This window comes from Schistocerca americana, chromosome 8 (assembly GCF_021461395.2).
Source record: "Schistocerca americana isolate TAMUIC-IGC-003095 chromosome 8, iqSchAmer2.1, whole genome shotgun sequence".
NCBI classification, from domain to species: Eukaryota; Metazoa; Arthropoda; class Insecta; order Orthoptera; family Acrididae; genus Schistocerca; species Schistocerca americana.
In genome coordinates this window covers 257,748,728-257,773,552 of record NC_060126.1, presented here as the reverse complement: position 1 = coordinate 257,773,552, position 24,825 = coordinate 257,748,728, and the positions used below count along the sequence as shown (strand labels likewise).

Below are 24,825 nucleotides of genomic sequence, written 5' to 3'. Positions count from 1 at the left end.
AAAGTGGGCTGTAAAAATAGATGCTTAACAAAATTTAGTCTCTAGCTTTTTATATCTCCAGAAATAATTGCAGGATAAACCTGACATCTTGCACCTAATAACTTACCGCTACAAGGTCTTAGAACGTAAAATTCCATTCTCTCACTGTTTTCCAGTAGCTTACAAATTGAGGGGAAAGTTGACAATTTTTGTAAAAATGCCAAAAGTGGGTATTTTTAATCCACTTTTATGAAGAGAGTTTTCAGCAAACTCCATTAAACTGCTCTCATTAAAAAGACCGTGTTCTACACCACCTCAAAAACTGGATTTGGTTTTGCAATGCAAGCAGCTTTAAAGTCAACATGGTGGAGGTGCATTGAAAATACATCATATTCTGATGGTACTCAAATTAAATCTGACATCTTTTATTCTGTTTGACAATTGTTTGGTGCTCTCTGGGAAAGGTAATATTGAAAGCCCTGAGAACTAGGAAATGAGGTTGTCAGGAAAATTTCAAATAAGTAATCTTCTTTGTTTCCTTTTAAACACCTCTATAGTGTTTACGTCTACGAAATTATTTTTATAAAAAATTAAATGGAATAAAGAAGCCAATAAAACAATAGTTTTCTTCTTTTGGGGCTCTATTAATTTGAGGTAATCACATTCAAAAAGTGTGATTCTTTAGGTTCTGCCGTATCAAAAGTACTTCCCAGTTAGCCCATGTGTTTTGAACCTTGTGTTGCATGATAAAAATGTTCATAATCAATACTATACATTATTTAAGTCTCTCTAAAATGTATAGGATCTACCTTGTGATTTTGTAATGTGAAATTAGTGTATTAAATAGCTATGAATTTAAAAGAAAGATTGTATTTCTGGACTTTTATAAAGCATGCTACCAGTAACTATTTAACTGACTAATTTCACGTGGAAAATACCACAAGGTACATTGTATAGAAAATGTCATGTCAGTAATTATTTAACTATCACTTATGCTTCTGTATGTTTAATTGTTGTGGAATTTGTTCAAACTATCTGCATTTTACTATTGGGTTCTCAGCATAGTGGGTGCTTTCCTTCAGCTGAGTGTAGCTGTTATGTACTTCATAAGGCCAGGTAAAGTTTATAGCCCAATATAAACTAGTTTTGATTATTATTTGCAAAGCTTTCTACAAAAATTTTTTTGAATGTTTTATTCTGGTGTTATACAATGTACGTATCTTCATTCAGTTGCAGTTGAATGCAAAAAGTTGTACAAGATAGCCTAGTTTTGTTTCTTTCAAGAAAATGTTACTGGAGATAACATGCCTCAAAGTTGCTGAAAAATCGGGGGAGAGCTGTTGATAGCTGCGCTATGGGGTCAAACAAACAGCTGTATCTCTTATCAGTATTATATTGGTGAAAGTAAAACTTCACCAATATTCCTTGGAAAATATATGAATTATCACACAAAATTTCAGCAAAACCCATGATAGTCCTGCAGGAACTTTCTCCTAAATTAGACCACTTGGCAGGAAATGGCCCAGTGACTAATGTTCATTGATCTCAGTTTAAAAATAACATGTTACGTGGTGCACGTATCATTTAAAAATTACGATAACTGTGCTTCACAGAGTGGAAGATTTGGGGATTTATTTTGAAGCCATATAGCAGCTAACACAGCTTCTCTCTCACTTATTGAACTGCAGGGAGGACGTAAAAGTTACAAGACGTCCCATTTGTAGTCACCCAAAATCGAATTGAACCAAAATCACACAGAACAGTTACACAGAGTTTGTTTTGGTGCAACTATGTAAACTTTTCCCAACATATTAACTGGTGATAATCTTATCTTGTCTGTAAACAGATCATGCAGTCATCTGGATGTAATATTCCCATGGTCATGCGAGAATACCGTTTGGTAATCTTGCTGGAAATGATATATATTGTGAGTGGCAGACCATTTATAAGCCACAGAAATCAAACAAAACTTCCTTCGTAAATTGTCACTGCTGCCAACTTACTCTAGTGTAGATACAGTGCCTCAGTGGTGAAAGCTGACAAAAACAATGAATCACTGTCGAGTACCATGGACGATACATTCTGTAGGCCGAGGCAACAATCGTTGTGTTTTATAAAATACGGTTTCAATCGTTGCGTTTGTTTAACCGTTTTCTCTGTTTATTATTTGGCCTGACAGTCTAATTTCAACTGATTCCTTTAAAACACAGCCCCAAAAGCTAGTTGCAGGAGCAGCCCTTTGTTCCTTATCATATAACTTCCGAGTTCCTCAATATGACAGTGCTCTGTCATCGTATATTCCTCAAGCTGTCTGTCATCGTATATTCCTCAGGCTGCAACAGTCATATGCAGTGATGATGCTCAGTATATTAATGATGCAGATAGTTCGGCCAATATAAGTTTTCCCGCAATGGCAAGGGATTTTATAAGCACCAAGTCTCACTTAATTGTAGGTCAGCTTTTACCAAGCCATGAGCACTGTAATCTTGGCTGGCGAATGAAATGTACTTTTGATATTATGTATTTTTAAAATCTGTCCAGTTTTGAAGATATGCCCCCAGAAAATGGTAAGAAAGCCTCTAATCTACTGGCATATTCTAATCTACTGGCATATTCTAGATGATGTAATCCCTCTTTATAAACACCGCAGGACCTCTGTGCATCGGTGCAGTGGACAACAACTCTTTGCATCTAAATACTGGTCTGTGTGCATTGGTTTTCTATAAACACTGTCTGAGTCCCATTGTCCTTTCTGCAAACCAGTATGTCTAAAAACGGAAACCTTCCATCCCTTGCCATTGTGAACTTGTTGCTTGGCTGAAGGAAACGGTTCAGAGCATCTATTGCATGTGGCCACACCATAAATGTATCGTTAATATAGCGCCAGAAACAAGTAGTTTTAAAAGGACCATCCGCAGTGCCTTGCCTTCAAAATTTCCATAAATAAATTGGTGACTGGAGGATAATGGATTTCCCAGTTGTTCTGTCAATATGTTCAAAATTTTTGTCATTGAATAAAAAAATATGTAGACTTCAGCGGATGATGGCAAAGCTTTGCCCTTTCCATGTCCAGTTTCCTAATTAACATCAAGGATTCTTCGAGAGGACTTTGTGAAAAAAGACTCACTTCAAAGCTCACAAGCAAGTCCAAGGGATGAAGACACAAGGACTTCAACCATTGGGTAAAAATCGTAGAGTTGTTAATGTAGTGTTTACATTTTCCGACATGAGGGTGAAGAACAGTGCTAATAAATCCTTGGCCAAGTTGTAAGTGGACACACCCAGATTATAATGGGATGTAGTGGAATCCTTTCTTTATGAAGTTCAGGCATATCCTAAAATCTCAATGGAACAACAGCAACAGGACAAAGTTTTTTAAGGCTTCGTTGTTTAAGCGTAACACGAGATGGAATGTCTTAAGCTTGTGTTCAAGCAGAATGGCTTCACAGACAAACAGATCCATCGTTCCTTGAGTCCCCCTCCCAGCAAGCAGTAAAGTGCACCTTGGCTTGGTAAAAGATGACCTAGGATTGAGCTAGTGTGTAGTTTACAAACTCCCTTGCCAGTGTGGCTGAACTATTTGCATCAGTTAAGCAGGAGAATAATTTTAATGTGCAATTTTAAAATTTTGTTAAGTTTCTACCAGGCGAGCTCAAGGTTGACACTGGGCTGATGTGGTAATCAGTGTGCCAACAAGGTGTACTGCTGCAACAGACCCCAGAACAGTGCGGACAGAAACACAAGTACTGTTATTTAACAAGACACTCTGAGGTAACACTATATAACTCCACCACCTGAGTGACACTACAAAATCAAAATCAAATGTAGACAGAAAAGAATAATGGAGCTCACTGACCCAGAATTGCTATTAAATTACCACAGTGAAGGAGTGCTGACAGGTCTGATAAATGAGGACAAATACACTCAGAGCCACAGCACCTTAGGCCCAGTCCTTTTAATAGAGAGGTTTTCAGAGCTCAAGAACACATTTTGTCAAGCTGCTATTCTGTCTGTGTCACCAGAACCAGAGAGAATGACGGCCTGTCGAGTTTCAGTGAAACCATGGCAAACCTACTACTTACTTGCTGACTTCAACACAAAGAGGCAGCCAACCAAATGCATACCATAGTGGTGGTCTGCTGTTGATATCTACTGAATCATTGCGCATGACAATACTGGTAAGTGGTCAGCCCTCCTCCGCTAATGGGGCATCATGGACGACCTGCAAGCTGCCATCTTCGCTCTGACCATGCAAGGCGTGTCTGCCCAGCCTCCTGTCTGAGTGGTGAGCATCTGCTGTAGTCTGTAATTTCATGGTTGTTTACCAGGGCATAGCCTTCACAACAACTGGAATCCTGGAATACAGTCAGCAGTCTCCACCTCAACACACAACAGGCTTTCTTTGAGAGAACGGGCTGTCTTTGAGAGCCCTAAGGTGAGATTCGTACACTGTGAAACATCTGGGTAGGCAGAGCCTTCCTTGTCCTGCCACTGCCATGAGCACAACACACAGCCATGGCACTGACCTGTGGCAGTCACTGTTGAGACTTCAGCACTCATGTGCAGCACATGTGTTTGCACCCAGCCACCGACTGCAACCCTGAATTCACATATACCTTTGTGTGCTCTGCACAATAAATAAATGTTATTACAAGTACCGCGGTTCACTTACGGCCACGGGCATGCACTAGACCACTCACCCTCACTCCACGCATTACCCCAGCACACGGGTCACAACACATCACTATGACAGGTGTATTGAGCACCGTCGCCACACGATTGTTGCAGCATGAGAAATCTGTGGTGGTGGAAAACTGTCTTGCTGATGCATGGAGTATTTTATATGATAAGGCACAAATGGTTGCTCCTACATCTTTCTTTTGGGGCTGTGTATTGAAATAATTAATTAAAATTGGACTGTCGGACCAAATTGTAAACAGAGATTAGGGTTACCCAGTACATAAGATCTGGAACCATATTTCAACTGACATTAAAACACAATGGTTGTTGACTCAGGTGACAGACTGTCTTGACAGTGATACTTGATAGTTCATTTTCTTTTTTTTTTTTCCCCCCCCTCCATGGGGTTATACCTACACTTGCATCAGGGGGCAGCAGTGATGATTTATGGTGCATGCACTGTTGGTCTTCTGAAGAGTATAATTGGTTGCCATTTGTGGTACGAATCAATTCTGGTGAGATTAACAAACAGTCTTGTCACCTGAAAGGGGCCAGACGGACCAAGGAAATATTGTGCTTAGATGCCTGCATGATCCAACTGCAAACCAACATCATCAGAGGTTGCTTTGTTAGTAGCAGTGTTTTGTTGAAAGCCTATTTGATTTTGGAGATTAACAAGGACAGGATTGTTAATGTCTTTGTTCACAAAAACCTGTACGTACTTGGGAGCCCACTGTTTATGAAATTTAAGGAAAGAAAGAGTGTACAAACCATGGTAGAAATTATACCAACTCAAGTTGGAAACACTTGGGCACTCGTCCTAGAGTCCTGATCTCTCCCCATGCAATTATGACACCTTCAGTCATGGTTTCTAACAGATGAGGATGTGCAGCAGGCAGCTGTAGACTTTTTCACAGAGCAGGACACAGTGTTTTATCAAACAGGTATCTTCAACCAGGTGCATCAGGGGGATAATTGCCTCAGTGCTCACTGTGATTTTTCCCAATTTGGCATACCGATGATTCTGGACTGTAAGACCTTCATTATTTCGTGTTGGAGATTTCACAGACATGTTACACTGAGATCCCCTTTGTGTGAAGTCAACATAGGAAAGAGACCTGATGCTATGAGTCCAGTCCACAATAGGATAGGCAACTACTGAAGTCATGCTGGGTTGATTGATGTGTGATACTAATATTTTTATTGGTTCAGTCGGTTTCCAGTCAATGTTACGAAAAGCACATTATACCCATCATGAATTGAAGGTGAATGTGTAAGGGGCAGTCAGAATGTTTCTGTTGGAAGGCCTTATAGTCCAGAATCAGTATGCCAATCAGGCGAAATTGCTGTGAGCATTGAGGCAGTCATCCCACCAATGCACCAGATTGTGAAGATACCTGATTGGTAAAACAGTGTCCTGCTGCGTGAAGAAATCTGTTAAATGCCTGCTGCACATCCTCATCCAAAAGGGAATCATCGACCTTTCAAGGCCTTTTTTGTGCAAACAAAGGTGTGATAATCGCATAGAGAGAGATCAGTACTATTGGATGAGTGCACAAGTGTTTCCCACTTGAGTTGGCATAATTTCTGTCATGGTTTTTCTCATTTTTTCATATAATTTCATAAACAGTGGGTTTCAGCAAATTATTTTTCTCATAAAATAGATAAAATTTTAATTACCACTCATTTTGACACAAATTACACTCATTTTGACACAAATTATATTTAACACTTTACAAAATTGTTGAGAAAAATATATGGAAGTTTAGTCACTTTTCATTTTTGACTTAACGCATATACTTTAATGTGGAGTAGCAGCATAAAATGATTTCTCTTGCTTCTTTAGAATCCTTTTTTTCACTTATTTCCTTCAGTTTTTCTGTAACTGTTCGTTGGAAAGTGTTTGACTGCAACAAAGTGCAATATCCGTAGTCATCTCTGCTCTCACTGTCTTGCCAGAATGAGGCTTTATCTGCATTCTTTATTCTTCTTTTGTACTCCATAATATGTAAAAAACAAACTGACCTCCCTGTGCACAGAACAAACTGATAAAACAAAATTAACAGCACACAGCACAGTCTTAACTTGTAAAAGCATGGATGATTTGCATTTACGTAGGCATCATTGTACACAATGCTGGAGATCTGTTACTCAAAATTTCTTAAAAAGTTCTTTGGAATTTGTAAGGACTTCGTGTAGTGTGTATAAGGTTTTCTGTGGTAGCTTAAATTAGTCATCCTACGTGCGTAGTATGTAAACTTCATGGACCAAATTGTCCTTGTCATCCCATGAAATTACATGTGAAACAATAGTAATTTTGGAAGGCATAAAAATAAGCAGCTTCTAAGGGCCCTTAAAATTTAGTAGCTGAAAAAAGGACTTTTTAAGCAGATGTGAACCAGTCTATATTATGACATTTGCAACATGGGGACATGCATTTACACGAAGCAGCAGCAGTTCCCCAAGTGTTTTGCCTTGATTTCCACAGTGGTGGTTTTTGACAGACATGCTTTCCCATACACATTCCTCATTCTCTGATGGATGTTTACTGGTGTTTGTCCTTTGGCTGCCAAGGAAATAACATGTTGGTCTTGTTTGGATGCATTCAGTAATAATGTCCCCACAGTTACTGCACACACATAGGAAAGACACAAATGCCACATTAACCCTCTCTGTACACGTCAGTTCTTGTGCGCCCGCATCAGAGTCACACTATGTTGCATATACACTGCAGCAGCGCCCTCAAACGGAAATTTTTTTAGCACCCCTTGTAATATTTTGTTGGAGTCTTCTATTTCCTGCGTTTTTAAACACTTCTGGTAGGAGTAGCATATTGTAATTTTTTGCAAGTATTGGAATATTGTTTTCTAAAGCAATTCATTGATAAATATATCACATCTGCTTTTACAGGACTCTGACAGGTGGTTACACAAAGGAACACAGGGAGGTCTACAAAAGGATTCTGGCAGAAATTATGACTTCAGAGACTTTGGGCTGTGTGTCATCTACCCATGTGCTGAATATGTCACAAGATATGCCTTTTCATATAACAAAAGGGCATCTCCAGGATATTGCAGAGAAACTCATTAATGATGGGTGGTTCTGCAAAAAGGTTGTTCATTAATATCTGACAGTATTGTTTAATATGACAGATCCAACCATTTTAAGGATGGGAGTATTTGAAATTAGTGTAGGGTGTTCATTGTTAATGAGATGTCATTGTTGTCTCAGATTTCAGTAAAGGAAGACCTTAAATTTGCTGCTACACAAGTAAATTTACTACAAATGAAAACTAACCATAATAACTGATTGGTCTTTTTTCCAATTTCATTGTTATGGAGGTGATCGCTTTCTCTCCTGTATATAATAATTAATTTTGCTAAGACTTTCTTTTCTTGAATTTAAAGTGTTCCTTAATATTTTCCTTTGATTTAGTCCTTACCTCTGTACATGTGATATCAAGGATGTCCACATCAAATGCACCAAATCTGTATTTTGAGACTATAACTAGGAAGCAAGCTTTTAATTCTCTAGTTGAAGTGCTTGGATTATCTGTGTTGAGATGTTGTCCCAGAAGAGCATAGAGACTCCGAACCCTTGAGGTCAGGACACAAGACTAAGACAGCTGATTGTGTAAAGCTGAACTGAAGCCACAAGACTAAGACAGCCAGTTGTGCAAAGCTGATGCTAGTAATTAAGAATTCTTATTTAGAAGTATTTGTGTGTGTGTTACAAGATAACTTTGCAGGAATTTTCAGTGAATAAAGCTTCAAACTGAGCAACACTTCAGCACATTGTCCAAAAGTGCCATTTATATGATGAAACTCGGTATATTTCTGTAGCTTAATGCAGTACAATGAGAGGAAAATGGAAACCATTTGTGTGTAGAGTGTGGTATGTTTCTTCCAGGGCAGTGTATCTCATTATTTTTCAGGGGGAATGGTTTCCAGTCATCACTTGCCATCTCAGGTTCATTCAGCAAACTAAACCAGTTGCTGTTCTTACGAAGGCTGTAAAATTTTGCACAATTTACAGCTCTGTCACTTCTGTAATCTACAGTGTTCTGTGCAAATAAGTGTATTTGAAGACACTGTTATCAGAGAAAAACCGTTTGCTTATTGGGGGGGGTGGGGGGGGAGGGGGAGAATCACCAGGCAGTCCTTACCTTCAGTAGGTGCTTTCTATACTGCTGATAAACACACACAAAAGTGCATATACTATCTTAGCTTTCACAACTATTAGTTTTTTCCCCAGTGGGGATGGGCAAATTACACTATCCATTTCTCTTCTGCTAATTTATCCTTACTTTTTGTTCTGCCCTCTTATCTGAACTGAAACTGGCACAGTGCTTACCAGTGTACTGTCTTTGACAGTTCCATCTGCATATTTGCCTTCCATCATCAGCAGGTTGATCTGTTTCATCCTGAGATCTAAGTGACATGCCCTTCCTGATTAACTTTCCCCATTAATAGACAGTACTAAGTATTACACCACCTGAAGGGTTAAATACTAGCCTTATCATTTTTTCAACTGTTTTAATAAACTTTGCACTTTAGAGTGAGAAAATTTGTATTTCTATGGCGCATTTAAACAACAGGGTGATTAAATCTGTGTTTGCTATCCACAGGAAGGCAAGATCTACATAGGCGTTCGCACCATTGCTGAAATGGCACCATACATTGCAGAAGCATATGCAGATTGTGTTTCGAACTGTCACCTGTGCAAAGACTATGTTTTTGTGGTAAGTGTGAGTTTGTGTGATACACACAATTGCACATTTTTAAATTTGGCAAATCTGTTCCACCATAAATGAAACTGAGTTTACCAATTTAATGTGTCATTTTGTATGGCTGTTGCCATCGCATATCTTCCTTCATTTATTACACAAAGTGTATGGCAATATATAGTGGAAACTGACACAGGTAAAAATGTATAATAGAAGCAAAAGTTTCTAGTAATCATTGCTCTGCAAACAAACTTTTTCAACTTAATTCAAATGGATAGTTATAGGTCATCACTGACTTCAATATGAAATATTGTCTATAGTTAGTACAACTATTTGTAGTACAACTAGAGCAGATCCTGTATCATGGCCTGCAGAATCACCTGACCTCAATGCTGTGGATCTTACTGTCTTGGGTCTTCCTAAAAGTGAAGTGTAGAGCATTTCCATTAATATGGTTTAAGAATTGCAGCAACAAGATGTGCAGTTTTGTCGATATTAGGAGAGGGTCAAAGGATGTTTGAAAGGATTCGTAATGTACCATGGAGAAGAGCACAGTATTGCATCCAAATGCAAGCACTAAGTGTCTGCGGCTAGGTGATTTGTGTGGTCTGCCAGTAATTTTATTTATGGACCACTGCATAAGGTTAAAATGAATAACATCACATTCATATCACTTAAACAATTTAAGCTGCACATGACAGGGAAGTTGTCAGGCAGCACGAATGTTGTGTGTTCCATATTTAATTCGTATTTGGAGTGACATCTCTTGGCAGTGATTGGAGCTGTGAGCTACTCTACTGCCCTGAACCAGTCTATCTATTAGTGAAAAATGAGGCCGGGGGGGGGGGGGGGGGGGACTTTTTAATTTATGAAATGTATAGAAGAAGAATGGGAAGAAATGCACAGTATGTGATAATAATAGTTTTGTGTAGTTCAGTGACCCAGTGCAAGACTTTCTGTGAGACACCACTTCATGCCTATATTAGACAACATTGCCCTGATCCCAGAAGCGGATACATTGCCACCTGAGCCACCCCTGCCATTCGGCCCGCACGCCTTTAGTTCGTTTCTTTCATCAGTCGCCTTGACTGAATCAAGTTGTTGTGCTTTCCTATGTAGCAAACGCGTCCGCATCATCATATCTTATACATACCTAGGACAAAAATGCCCTTAATAATCATGATTCTGTTATGCAAGTGTTGTCTGTTTGTCCTAGATCTATCTATCCTACTTTGCACACACTATACAAAATATTTGCTTGTGTATCTGCATCTGTTGCTACAGCAGAAAGAAGTTTTTCAACAATGCGGCATTCAAAGACATGGCTGAGGTCAACAGTCGAGGAGGATCGACTTAATGGCTTAGCTCTGTTGAACACTCACCCTGATATTGATTGTCCTATTGATAATGTAATTAACCAATTTGCCAGGAAGAATAGGCACTTAGAATTCATCATTTAAGAAAGAGAACCACAACTGTAACTTTTTTATATCATAAGATGGCATTGTCTTGTATATGTTTATAATCAGTTCAAATAAAACTTTCTTAAACTTTGCATGTGAGTTGATTATTTTTATTACGGTAAAAGTAAAGGTAGCTCAAGATATCTTTAGTACTCCCTTCTTGGGGTTTTTCTGTATCTGCCACTGCCTGATCCAGGAAAATATGCAGACAGCACAAAATGTACAAACCCCAGAATGGAAAACGAAAATACGTCACACAATCATGACAGTAGTGTCTTGGAGTGAGTGAGAACAGTGAAGATCAAATGGACTCTCTCGATCACACAGTAACAGCCCAGTGGAAGCTCTCGATCGCATAATAGCAGCCCTCACTCTGAGTTGCACCATTCATTGCTAGATGATAGCGGCATCATTTTCACAGTGACTGTTGAATTTTTCATAATAGTCCTGCCAGTTTGCACAAAATATTTATAAGTTAAATACACAAGCCTTTCTCATAATTTGGTGTACCTGTTGGTAAAAGAAATATCATAATATGAACAATCATTCCTGAGATTAGCCTGAATACACAGGCAGAAGTGGGCAGGGGACTTAAATTTATGTATGTAGAGAAGAAGAAATTTTACCCATTTTTTGTGTTAATTATGATACACCCCATCACAATAGAATAATTCATGGACAAATTACTATATTGAGGCAGACATGTAAAATATATGAACTATAGAACAATTTGTCACTTTGTCAGTGATGGCTGGGTGCTGAAGCCCACTAACTTACTTGTGCACCTGTCTAATATAACAAGGAAAGTGGTGCTGCCCACAGTTATGCTGATGGTCTGCTTTCAAAAATACTCACTGAAGTGATAGGAAGCTGCCTGAACAGGTTCATTGCATTTTTTGCCAGTTAATTTGAGATTTCTAGTATCAAAGTCTGCAAGAATATCAGAGTCTGTAAGCAAAAATTGTCTTGGGTGCTATACAAAATTCAGTTAGTTGTTTGTGTGGTCTTTGCATGGAGTGAATGTTTGCTGACAGTGACTTTAAGTTCTTTGCTGACTGGTGTGTTGGAACTGTAATATTCCCAATTTTGGGGTGCATGCCTTGTCATAGTCTGTAAGAGAGCCACATAAAATCTGAGTGTATCATTTTCTGGGACAACTTGTGCTCCAACCATCAATGCACTTGTTGATAATGCATTCTTTTGCTAAAATACTTTGCTTGTCTGCTGTAGTGATCTGACCATTCACCAAACCCTCTTTCACTGTGAAATAAGCCAGGGAAAATTGGTAATTGTAGGTATACTGTTTAAATTTGTAGTAATTAAAGTACTTGTGTACAGAAGAATTTTTTTAAAGGGACAAAGTTTTGCATCACAACTATTAATAGTGGTTATCTGTTGCCTTAAATGAGCATTAATTCATACTAGTAATCAAATTAGTCCTGCGTATGACTGCAGAAACAAAATATGAAAAATATTTCCAGTCTTCTTGCTGAATCAAATTAAAGAAGGAACTTGAACTTGGGAAAATTACACCTATGGACAAATTGTGATCCCAAGAAATGTTAGCTGTATTTTATATATTAGTTAGCTGTATTTTATATGATAGTTAGCTGTATTTTATATGATAGCATGAAACCTGTCAGAAGACTAATGAGACAACCCCAACTCACACCTCTGTAAATGCATGTGCGTTAAAAAAAAAAGAAAAAAATGCAACAATGCTGGTTTCCAAGATTAACATGTTTCTAAAATCTTTGTTGGTGGTTTCCATTCTCACAGATTATGTTCCTGCATTCCCATTATTACTGTTATAGCACTCCCTGAAGGAAATCTCTCTGTCATAATTCTATAACATTTTAGAAATTTATGCTTATGTATGAAATTTTTTGAATATTGGTTTATAAAATGTGGTTTATAAAATGCTTTTTAATTGTTTCTCTCTTTTCCAGGGAATTGTCTGTGAATGTGGTGTAGTGTGTCACAAACGATGTGTGGACAAAATGAGAAAAATTTTGTCAGGTGTATACGAGTGCCCCAAATGCAAAGTTCAGCAACAGATATAGAATTTTGGTGTGTAGAAAGTTTATAATAAATGCTAAGAAACACTATTTATTGTAAATAAACTCAGAGTTCGTACTATAGTAATGACACACACTTAGTAATATATAAGCAGTGGAAAAACTCAGGAATGGAAGAATAATAACAATATGAATTGGGACAAATTGCTACATTATTCAGCTTTTGGACAAAGTCTTTCATCAGAAAGAGTGGGTAGTAGAGTTATGAAAGAGATAAGGATGGGTAGTAGGAAAAGGGCGGAGGATGATGCTGTAGTGCTGCCTGTGAGAGTGTGCAGAGACTTAGCAGGGATAGGTTAGTGGGATCTACAGTGTGCCATCAGAAGATCTGCGGTGATGGGGGAGGTAGAGAAGGAGAAGAAGATAGAAGGAAAGACTGTCCAAGTGAGCTGGAGGAGAGAAGGCATGTGTAAGGCTGGAGTAGGGGCAGGAGAGCAGATGAGGCAGTTGCAAGATATGGCTGCAAAGGTTGAGCACAGGGGATTACGGGAATAAATGATATGTTACAGGGAGAGTTTCCTATTGAACTATTAAAAAAGTGCTGGTTGTGAGAGGAATCTAGATGGCATTGGGCTATGAAGCAGTCATAGAAGTCAAGCACATTGAGTTGTGCAGCATGCCCAGTAACTTGTTGGTCCAAGTGTCTCTTGGCCAGTTTGATGGGGTAGAAAATGTCAGTGACTGGATTGCAATAGAGAGGGGAGATGTATGGCCTACGTCTTGTATCCAGGTCATTTACAGGGACATGAGACACGGATAAGAGGTTGGGAGCAGGGGGTGAAATGGGAACTGATGAGTATATTGGGTAGATTGGGTCACAGGAATTTCCTTATGCATCAAAGGCAGACCCACCATTTAAAGCAACCATGTACCGTATTTACTCGAATCGAAGCCGCACTCAAATTTAAGCTGCACCTGAAAAATGAGACTCGAAATCAAGGGGAAAAAATGTTCCCGAATCTAAGCCGCACCTGAAATTTGAGACTCGAAATTCAAGGGGGGGAGAAACGTTTTAGACCGCACCTCCAAATCGAAACAAAGTTGGTCTGTTGTAACATGAAACACAATTTAGGTCAAATGGATAAAGATACAGCTACAGTAGTTTGGTTTGAGTCATAAGCTTAACAGTTAAGCTTCACCAAGTAGCCATTGCTATGTGTCAGGCTCCGTCCGTATTTATACGGGTACCCTTCCTTTTTCACGTGCTTCGTCTGGTTTGAATCGATTGCTAATTTTGCTTTAATATTATAAGTGCCGTTCTGTTTGTTATGGGTGTTTACGTCACTCTAAGCTGAAAATGCATTGTTTGTTGCATTCTGATAATGAGTGTTTATGACCTGTCGCCGCTCGCGACATGGCTTGCTTTTGTGTGCGCTACCGCCGCTTATAATAAAAAAGAGGAATTCTCATAAGCAGAACAATGGCAAGTCACTGCTATTTGTTGTTACTTACACTGCTACTTTCTTTGATAATGATCAACAAGAACCAAATAATAGACTGTGTATGATAGATGATGATCTGAACGAGACTTTAGCGAAAATGTTTCCCCGTTTGAAAATCTCTGCAGGCGCCTCTTCAGTACATTACATTCTGCACAGAAATTAGTCATCTTAGATTTAAAAATCTAGTCAGTTGCCGTGCTTCATTTCTGACTGTATCACTATTCAGCATAAGACTAATACGAATATAAATATGACATGATATGTATATTCTTCCGCGTTTGCTGTTGTCTCACTCTAGTTTCATAGTTTATTAGACAGCAAACGCGAAAAAATACGTGACATAATGTTTACATTCTTCTGCCTTTTCTTTCAATTTATTTACTGATGCAGAGGTTTTGGCACCAGTATTTATCTTCGTGCCTGCAAAGCATGCCTGTGTAGCGCTACATATATTTGACGGCAGAAGTTAGTTGTGGTGGCACCTACCAACATTTTTCAGAACTTCCGCTTACTTTGCACTCGATTCTAAGCTGTAGGTGGTTTTTTGGATTACAAAAACTGGAAAAAACTGAGGCTTAGATTCAAGTAAATACAGTAGCCTATTCATTTAGTTGCATAAAAGGCCACTACCCAATTGTGGCCAAGAGATAGTTGGACAGGTGGGAACTCTCGCAACCTTCCCTTTGGTCCCATAATCCCTCTGGTCTCATATCCTTCATTGCTCCCACACCAGCCTCATACATGCCTTTTTGTGTGTGTGTGTGTGTGTGTGTGTGTGTGTGTGTGTGTGTGTGTGTGTGTCCCTCCTGGGCTCGCCACTCTTTGGTGGGTTTGTACTTGGCTACCACGGGGCCCCAGCCTTTGCAGCACTTTTTCCCTTCCGGGCTGCTCGTCTATCCTCTTGCTATTCTTTTTCCCCTCCCTTGGGGAACATGTCTGGGGTATTATTGGGAATGTTCTGCATTCTGTCGCTGACGTGCGAACGGTCTCAATTTTATTTTTGGCTCCCTTTTCCTTTCTTTGTTTCCCTTCTTCTCTCATTCCTCCACTTTGGCGTTTGAGGATCCTCTTTTTCTTCTTCCTCCCTGTGTGCTCCTGAAAGCCGGCCAATGTGTCTGATGTGTAACAGGTGACTGAGTAATGCGTAATTCCCAGCCCCGGGTCAACAGGTTGGGTTCACACAGACCTCCTGGTAGAGGCCAGGCCCAGGGAGGGCTGATTGCCTGAGCTGTAACCTTTCCAAATTGCCGATTGGTCCCTCCGGCAGGTGTTCGAGAGGTGTGAACAATCACCCCCTTGTGAAGGTGGCCCGCAGCTGGAAGGAGCGCGTCATAGGAGATGCGGGCAATTATGGGGTATTTCCTCGTTATGAGTCAATCATTCTCCCCTATTGGCGTCTATGAAACGTAAATGTAATGAGGCTACTTATTCGAAGACCCCTCCCACTGCACTGCGGTTCCTTGTGGCCTCACATACTGATGACGGTCAGTCATTTGCCGCAGTCAATCTGTTTATTATCCAGAAAGGTGTTGATGCAGTTGTTGGCTGTGTGGAATCCTGCTCTCATTTATGGAATGGCAATTTGCTTTGGGAGACGGCTTCTGATTCTCAAACACAATTGCTTGCTGCCTCGCTTCTCCAAGGCTAATCTGTTCATGTCAAGGCACATAGAACTTTGAATTCTTCCCACGGTGTAATTTACACCAGGCTGCTTGACGGTCTAACTGAGGCTGAAATACAATCTTACCTCTCTGATCAGGGTGTCATTGCCTTCCGTTGTGTGATGAAAAAGGTCGATTCCTCCTTGGTGCCCACCCACACTCTTTTCCTCACCTTTGATAGGGTGGTGCTGCTGTCCAATATCAAAGCAGGTTATGAAATTGTCACAGTCTGGCCGTACATTCCGAATCCAATGCGCTGCTACCAGTGTTATCGTTTCAACCACACTCAAACATCTTGTTGACACCCAGCCAAATGGGTAACCTGTGGCAGGGATGCACACGAGGGTGAATGTCTGCCTCCTTCTCCCCACTGTATCAACTGTAATGGTTGCCATGCCGCCTCTCAGGATTGTTCCCTGTATCTAGATGAGTGGGCTCTTCAAGAGGTTCAGTTAAAGGAAGAAGTGCCTTACCCAGTAGCTCTCAAGTTACTGGCTAGTCGCAAAACCTGTGTTCTCGCGTCTGGCACCTATAGTTCTGGTCTTGGTACCCCTCGCTCCATGAAGGACATGGCCATGCAGACACGTGACCTCAAATTCGGCTCAGAGGTTGGGAAATCACCCAGTGTCAAGGTAGCATCGCCGTCCCGCTGTGCAACAAACCATTAAACTCTCACCTCAAGGGGCAAAGCCACCCGCTACACAACCAGTAGGCAGGAAAGGACAGAAGTATTACTCCCTTGAAGACTTCCTCTGTCCCTCCAGCCAAATAACACCCAAGTCTTCCTCCATCCCTCCAGCCAAACAACACCCAAGTCTTCCTCCATCCCTCCAGCCAAACAACACCCAAGTATTCCTCTAACCAGAAGGGCTCGAAGAAGTCTGCTAAAGATAAGTGGTCTTCTCCTTCGCCAACTCGAAGATACTGCTCAATGGTGTCGCCACGTGGTCCCATAGCCTGACTGGCCTGTGTCTCGCCTGTGCGCACCACCAACAGTTTTTGAGCATTGGACTCCACAAACCGACCACCCAAGCATGCCGATGCTTCTGTGGACCCCATGGAGCAGGATCCTCCTGCTTCTGTGCCCTATAGTAGCAACTCTACACTGGCTGTCACTTGGCAGCCGCCTAGTTGACACCCCCTACATCTCTTCTTCCTCATGACTGTCCTCCAATGGAACATTTATGGCCTTCAGTCCCACAAAGAGGATTTATGGCTGCTTTTAGCAGCACAGCATCCCCTTGTACTCTGCCTTCAGCAAACGAAATTGTGCCCTCACGACCGCTTTGAACTTTCACATTACTTACCGATTCATTTTGAACTTCCCACTGAGGTCAGCATTCCATCTCATGGGGGCATCATGCTGCTCATACGGGATGACCCTCATAGTCAACCCATCTCCCTGAATACCTATCTTCAAGTTGTTGCAGTTCGTCTTTTCCTTCCCTGCCTGACTTTTTCCTCTGTACCATTTTCGTCCCTCTGTCAATCGCGTGTCACTAGGGCAGACTTCCTTCAGCTTATTGTGCAGCTACCCCTCCCCCTCCCTTTTTTGCTACTCGGTGACTTTAATGCACATCATCCCCTTTGGGGTTCTCCAGGACCTGTCAGGGAGGTGCCCTCTTGGCTGACCTACTTAACCAACTTAACCTCTTCTGCCTTAACACTGGAGCACCCACTTTCCTTTACAACTCCTCGCACACCTATTCCCATTTGGACCCATCCTTTTGCACTACCCAGCTTGCCCATTGCCTTGAGTGGTCCGTTCTTTCTGATGCCTACTCGAGTGACGATTTCCCATGTGCTCTCCCTCTGCTGCTCCTACCCCATCCGCACACACACCCAATTGGCAGCTTACCTTAGGCTGACTGGCAGCTTTACTCCTCCCTGGCAACCTTCGAAGAACAAGATTTCCCCAGTTGTGACGACCGGTGGACTACCTCACCAACGTTATCCTTACTGCTGCAGAACATTCCATTCCTCGCACCTCTTTGCCACGTTGTGTCCCAGTCCCTTGGTGGACTGAGGCACACAATTCGCGCACGGAGACATGCTCTCTGCATTTTTAACCATCACCCTACGCTGGAAAACTGCATTCGTTATAAACAATGCGTGGAAAGTGTTGTTGAGTTCTTCGGGATAGCAGAAGAGCTAGCTGGATTTCATTCACTAGTTCTTTTAACAGTTCCACACCTTCCTCTGTCCTGTGAGCCAACCTCCGACGGTTCTCTGGACCCAAGATCCAGTCCCCAATTCCCAGCCTGACAGTAGCTGACGATGTCATCGTGGACCCTATAGCTATCTCCAACACCTTTGACCGCCATTTTGTGGAAATTTTGAGCTCTTCCCACTATCACCCTGCCTTCATCCATTGGAAACAAGTGGAGGAGGCTCGGGCGATACCCTTCTCTTCTCAGAATAGTGAGTGCTGCAATGCCGCCTTTACTATGAGGGAGCTAGATCATGCTCTCAGTTCACCCCGATCCTCTGCCCCCAAGGCCAGACGCCATCCACATTCAGATTGCAGCACCTCTCTCTTGCAGGCAAGCACTTTCTGCTTAACACGTACAAGCGTGTCTGAGCTGAGGGCACATTTCCTCGTCATACCCATACATAAGCCCAGTAAGGACAAAAACCTTCCTTCTAGCTATACTGCCCCATCTCTCTTACCAGCTGCGTTTGCAAGGTGATGGATCATATGATTCATGCTCGGCTGGTTTCATGGCTCAAGTCTCGCCATTTACTAACGATTGCACACCATGGATTCCGAGCACAGCATTCTGCAGTTGACCATATTGTTACTTTGTCCACCCATGGCGTGATTGGTTTTCTGTGGAAATCCCAGACTGGCTGTTTTTTGATTTGGAAAAGGCGTACGACACCTGCTGGAGAACTAGTATCTTCCATACTCTTTACACGTGGGGCTTCTGTGGGCGCCCGCCCTGTTTTCTTCGGGCACTTACAAGATTGAGTTTTCAAGGTGCGTGTCAGACACCTTTACCCAGCAAAACGGTGTGCCTCAGGGTTCCATCCAGGGTATCATCCTCTTTGCTATTGCCATTAACCCTCTAATGGCCTGTCTCCCACCGGGCATCTCCGGCTCCCTTTTTGTCGATGATTTTGCCATCTATTGCAGTTCTCAAAGGACCTGTCTCACTGAGCGGAGTCTTCAGTGCTGTCTTGATCGTCTTCACTCCTTGAGCATCGACAATGGCTTTCGCTTTTCCCCTGACAAAATCATCTGTGTGAATTTCTGGCAGTGAAAATGGTTTCTCCCACCATCTATCTATCTTGGGCCTGTTGCTTGCCCTTCCCTTAGTTGACACCACAAAATTCCTGGGTCTCCTGCTCAAAAAGAAATTCTCATGGTCCTCCCATGTATCTTACCTGGCAGCCTGCCACGGTACACAGTCCCTCAAATGTCCTACATGTCCTCAATGGTATTTCCTGGTGTTCCGATCGAACCACCCTCCTCTGTTTGTACCAGCCCATGTTAACCTTGGCCTTCATTCGCTTCCTAAGGACACTACTCCAGCCTCAGTCTATTGCCTTCAGTTTCACGACCTTCGCATGGGACTTTGCGATAGTACCTTTGTATACACTGATGGCTCTTGGACTGACCATAGGGTCTGGTGTGCCTTCGTCATTGGCACCTGTGTCTTTCAATATCAACTTCTGGCACATTCCTCAGTATTTACAGCCAAGCTTTTCGCCTTGTATCAGGCCACGGAGTACGACACTGCCTTCCCAACTCATCCCTTAGTGCAGCAAGCCCAGGAAAACTGTCACTTGCTCACTCTTGGTGGAGCCAATGTCATGTTTCTGTGGGTCCCTGATCATGTTGGTCTGCCAGGAAACGAGGCTGCTGATGCTGCTGTGAAGGCTGCTGTCCTTGTACCTCAGCCCACAAGTACCTATATTCCCTCTGATGATCTCTGCGCTGCCATTTGTCAGGAGGTGGTTTCCTTTTGGCATCGTCAGTGGTCCTCGATTCACAGGAATAAGCTTTGGCTTATTAAGCCTCTCTCTGCACCTTGGACGACCTCCTCTCGGCCCTCCTGCCAGGAAGAGATTCTTTTAACTTGGCTGCATATTGGGGACTGCCTTTTTAGCCATCGTCATTTGCTCAGTGGCGCTACCCCGCCACTTTGTAGGCATTGCGCCCAAATTTTAACTGCTCACCATTTCCTTGTGTAATGCCCTTTTTTTAACAATTTATGTTCCAGCTTGGGTTTCCTGTCTGATTTATCAGCCATTTTAGCGAATGACACGCAGGCTGTCAACTGTATTTTACTTTTTATTGGCTGAAGCAATATGGCGAAAACCACTTAATTTTTAGTTTTGGACCTGCATTTTTGATGGTTTTTTTTAGGCCTTTTCCACATGCCTGTCTTTAGCTGTCTCCTATTCTGTCCATTGGGACTAACGTATAGTCGTTTCCTTCCTCACTGTGTTCATGTCCTATAGTGTTGACTTGGGAGCATATGGCCCCAGTTGTTTTTTGTGCCCTAAAACAAAACAAAACAAAACAAACAAACCTTTCCCTCCCCCGGGCTCACCAGCATAGTCCTTTCCCTCTCCGTGCTACTCTCCTTTCCTTTCTCTTCCTGCCCAAGCACAGTTAAACCAAGCAGCCCACCATTCCGTCATTGACACTTCTCTACAGACCCCACAGGCAACACACAGGACATGCTGAAGCATTGATGTCTTGTGGGACCCGCTCGCTCAGTGGCTGTTGCACAACATACTGGGCTGACAAGTCGATCTGGATGCCGACCTGTGCCCTTCTGTCAAATGATGCCAGGACCCATGGGCATGTGGGGCAATGTATTGGCATTAGCATATTTAGTTGCGGACTTCTGATGAATTTTTAAATTGCAGTACCAGAAATAAGTGCGGGAGCTGTGCTGTCCACTCTAGTTGACTACTGCGCAGACCAAAGAATATTACCACCAAGGGCTTATGATTAGTGATGAGATGGAAGTGTGCTCCATAAAGAGAGGATGAGGAGTTTCATGGTACCATTGGCTATATCGCAAAGGCCTGTCGTCTTATCTGGGAGTAATTCCTCTGGGCAAGTATTAGAATTTTTGAAGTTGAATAGATTCTGTGTTCAAGCCCATTAGTGTTCTATTGAAACAGTGCTATTCCTAAGCCATAGTGCGATGTCTCAGCTGCCAAGATCAACAATTGGCTGTATACATAAAATGAGGGTTGTTCAATAAATAGTGTCCACAGTCTTCTTCTCAGAACATAATTCATTCTTAAGAGTTAGAATTTGGTAACAATAACAGTTAATATTTCTTTTATATGTATTGCTTCACTACATAATCTTAATCATGTTTTATGGGCTTTTGTCAGTGTTGTGAAAGGGTATGTATTCCCTGTTGGTAAAAGCACTTGGCCTGTGCATGTAACCATATTTTCACTGCATGAATTACACTCTGGTGACGTTCAAAGTGTTCCATGTGGATAATTCTTTTGTGGTCCAAATAGCTGGAACTTTGAAGCCTCTAGGTTTGGGCTACAGGGTGGATGAGACAGTGATATTCAACCCAATTTGATGATATATTCCCAGTTGTGAGATTTGTACGCCCCATGAACCATGGACCTTGCCATTGGTGGGGAGGCATGCGTGCTTCAGGGATACAGATAGCTGTACCGTAGGTGCAACCACAACGGAGGGGTATCTGTTGAGAGGCCAGACAAACGTGTGGTTCCTGAAGAGGGGTAGCAGCCTTTTCAGTAGTTGCAGGGGCAACAGTCCGGACGATTGACTGATCTGGCCTTGTAACACTAACCAAAACGGCCTTGCTGTGCTGGTACTGCGAACGGTTGAAAGCAAGGGGAAACTACAGCCGTAATTTTTCCCGAGGGCATGCAGCTTTACTGTATGGTTAATGATGATGGCGTCCTCTTGGGTAAAATATTCCGGAGGTAAAATAGTCCCCCATTCAGATCTCCGGGCGGGGACTGCTCAAGAGGATGTCATTATCAGGAGAAAGAAAACTGGCATTCTACAGATCAGAGCATGGAATGTCAGATCCCTTAATCGGGCAGGTAGGTTAGAAAATTTAAAAAGGGAAATGGATAGGTTAAAGTTAGATATAGTGGGAATTAGTGAAGTTCGGTGGCAGGAGGAACATAACTTTTGGTCAGGTGAATACAGGGTTATAAATACAAAGTCAAATAGGGGTAATGCAGGAGTAGGTTTAATAATGAATAAAAAAATAGGAATGCGGGTAAGCTACTACAAACAGCATAGTGAAGGCATTATTGTGGCCAAGATAGACACGAAGCCCATGCCTACTACAGTAGTACAAGTTTGTATGCCAACTAGCTCTGCAGATGACGAAAAAATCGAAGAAATGTGTGATGAAATAAAAGAAATTATTGAGATAGTGAAGGGAGATGAAAATTTAATAGTCATGAGTGACTGGAATTCGGTAGTAGGAAAAGGGAGAGAAGAAAACGTAGTAGGTGAATATGGATTGGGGATAAGAAATGAAAGAGGAAGCTGCCTGATAGAATTTTGCACAGAGCACAACTGAATCATAGCTAACACTTGGTTCAAGATTCATAAAAGAAGGTTGTATACATGGAAGAATCCTGGTTATACTGGCAGGTTTCAGATAGATTATATAATGGTAAGACACAGATTTAGGAACCAGGTTTTAAATTGTAAGACATTTCCAGGGGCAGATGTGGACTCTGACCACAATCCATTGGTTATGAACTGTAGATTAAAACTGAAGAAACTGGAAAAAGGTGGGAATTTAAGAAGATGGGACATGCATAAACTGACTAAACCAGAGGTTGTACAGTGTTTCAGGGAGAGCATAAGGGAACAATTGACAGGAATGGGGGAAAGAAATACAGTAGAAGAAGAATGGGTAGCTTTGAGGGATGAAGTAGTGAAGGCAGCAGACAATCAAGTAGGTAAAAAGACGAGGGCTAGTAGAAATCCTTGGGTAACAGAAGAAAGATTGAATTTAGTTGATGAAAGGAGAAAATATAAAAATGCAGTCAATGAAGCAGGCAAAAAGGAATACAAACGTCTCAAAAATGAGATCGACAGGAAGTGCAAAATGGCTAAGCAGGGATGGCTAGAGGACAAATGTAAGGATGTAGAGGCTTATCTCACCAGGGGTAAGATAGATACTACCTACAGGAAAATTAGAGAGACCTTTGGAGAAAAGAGAACCACTTGTATGAATATCAAGAGCTCAGATGGAAACCCAGTTCTGAGCAAAGAAGGGAAAGCAGAAACGTGGAAGTAGTATATAGAGGGTCTATACAAGGGCGATGTACTTGAGGATAGTATTATGGAAATAGAAGATGAAATGGGAGATATGATATTGCGTGAAGAGTTTGATAGAGCACTGAAAGACCTGAGTCGAAACAAGGCCCCGGGAGTAGACAACATTCCATTAGAACTACTAACAGCCTTGGGAGAGCGAGTCCTGACAAAACTTTACCATCTGGTGAGCAAGATGTATGAGACAGGGGAAATACCCGCAGACTTCAAGAAGAATATAATAATTCCAATCCCAAAGAAAGCAGTTGTTGACAGATGTGAAAATTACCGAACTATCAGTATAATAAGTCACAGCTGCAAAATACTAACACGAATTCTTTACAAACGAATGGAAAAACTAGTAGAAGCCGACCTCGGGGAAGATCAGTTCGGATTCTGTAGAAATACTGGAACACGTGAGGCAATACTGACCTTATGACTTATCTTAGAAGAAAGATTAAGGAAAGGCAAACCTACATTTCTAGCATTTGTAGACTTAGAGAAAGCTTTTGACAATGTTGACTGGAATACTCTCTTTCAGATTCTGAAGGTGGCAGGGGTAAAATACAGCGACCGAAAGGCTATTTACAGTTTGTACAGAAACCAAATGGCAGTTATAAGAGATGAGGGGCATGAAAGGAAAGCAGTGGTTGGGAAGGGAGTGAGACAGGGTTGTAGCCTCTCCCCGATGTTATTCAATCTGTATATTGAGCAAGCAGTGAAGGAAACAAAAGAAAAATTTGGAGTAGGTATTAAAATCCATGAAGAAGAAATAAAAACCTTGAGGTTGCCGATGACATTGTAATTCTGTCAGAGACAGCAAAGGACTTGGAAGTGCAGTTGAACGGAATGGATAGCGTCTTGAAAGGAGGATATAAGATGAACACCAACAAAAGCAAAACATGGGTAATGGAATGTAGTCGAATTAAGTCGGGTGATGCTGAGGGAATTAGATTAGGAAATGAGACACTTAAAGTAGTAAAGGAGTTTTGCTATTTGGGGAGCAAAGTAACTGATGATGGTCGAAGTAGAGAAGATATAAAATGTAGACTGGCAATGGCAAGGAAAGCGTTTCTGAAGAAGAGAAATTTGTTAACATCGGGTATAGATTTAAGTGTCAGGAAGTCGTTCCTGAAAGTATTTGTATGGAGTGTGGCCACATATGATAGTGAAACGTGGATGATAAATAGTTTGGACAAGAAGAGAATAGAAGCTTTCAAAATGTGGTTCTACAGAAGAATGCTGAAGATTAGATGGGTAGATCACATAACTAATGAGGAGGTATTGAATAGAATTCGGGAGAAGAGAAGTTTGAGGCACAACTTGACTAGAAGAAGGGATCGATTGGTAGGACATGTTCTGAGGCATCGAGGGATCACCAATTTAGTATTGGAAGGCAGCGTGGAGGGTAAAAATCGTAGAGGGGGACCAAGAGATGAATACACCAAGCAGATTCAGAAGGATGTAGGTTGCAGTAGGTACTGGGAGATGAAGAAGCT

General features: G+C 41.6%; 1 protein-coding gene across 6 annotated transcripts in view; it reads left to right on the top strand.

The window, feature by feature from the left end:
- Window positions 1-24,825, top strand: part of LOC124544809 (non-structural maintenance of chromosomes element 1 homolog) — a 44,059-nt gene that overhangs the window by 4,484 nt on the left and 14,750 nt on the right. For all 6 annotated transcript variants that reach the window (XR_006967566.1, XR_006967565.1, XM_047123498.1 and 3 more), the window contains exons 3-5: window positions 7,570-7,771; window positions 9,287-9,400; window positions 12,798-12,918. Coding sequence is in view for 4 of the 6 variants with exons in the window: in XM_047123498.1 (XP_046979454.1) it covers window positions 7,570-7,771; window positions 9,287-9,400; window positions 12,798-12,911 (430 nt within the window). In the remaining 2 variants the exon portion in view is untranslated. The remainder of the gene's footprint in view (window positions 1-7,569; window positions 7,772-9,286; window positions 9,401-12,797; window positions 12,919-24,825) is intronic.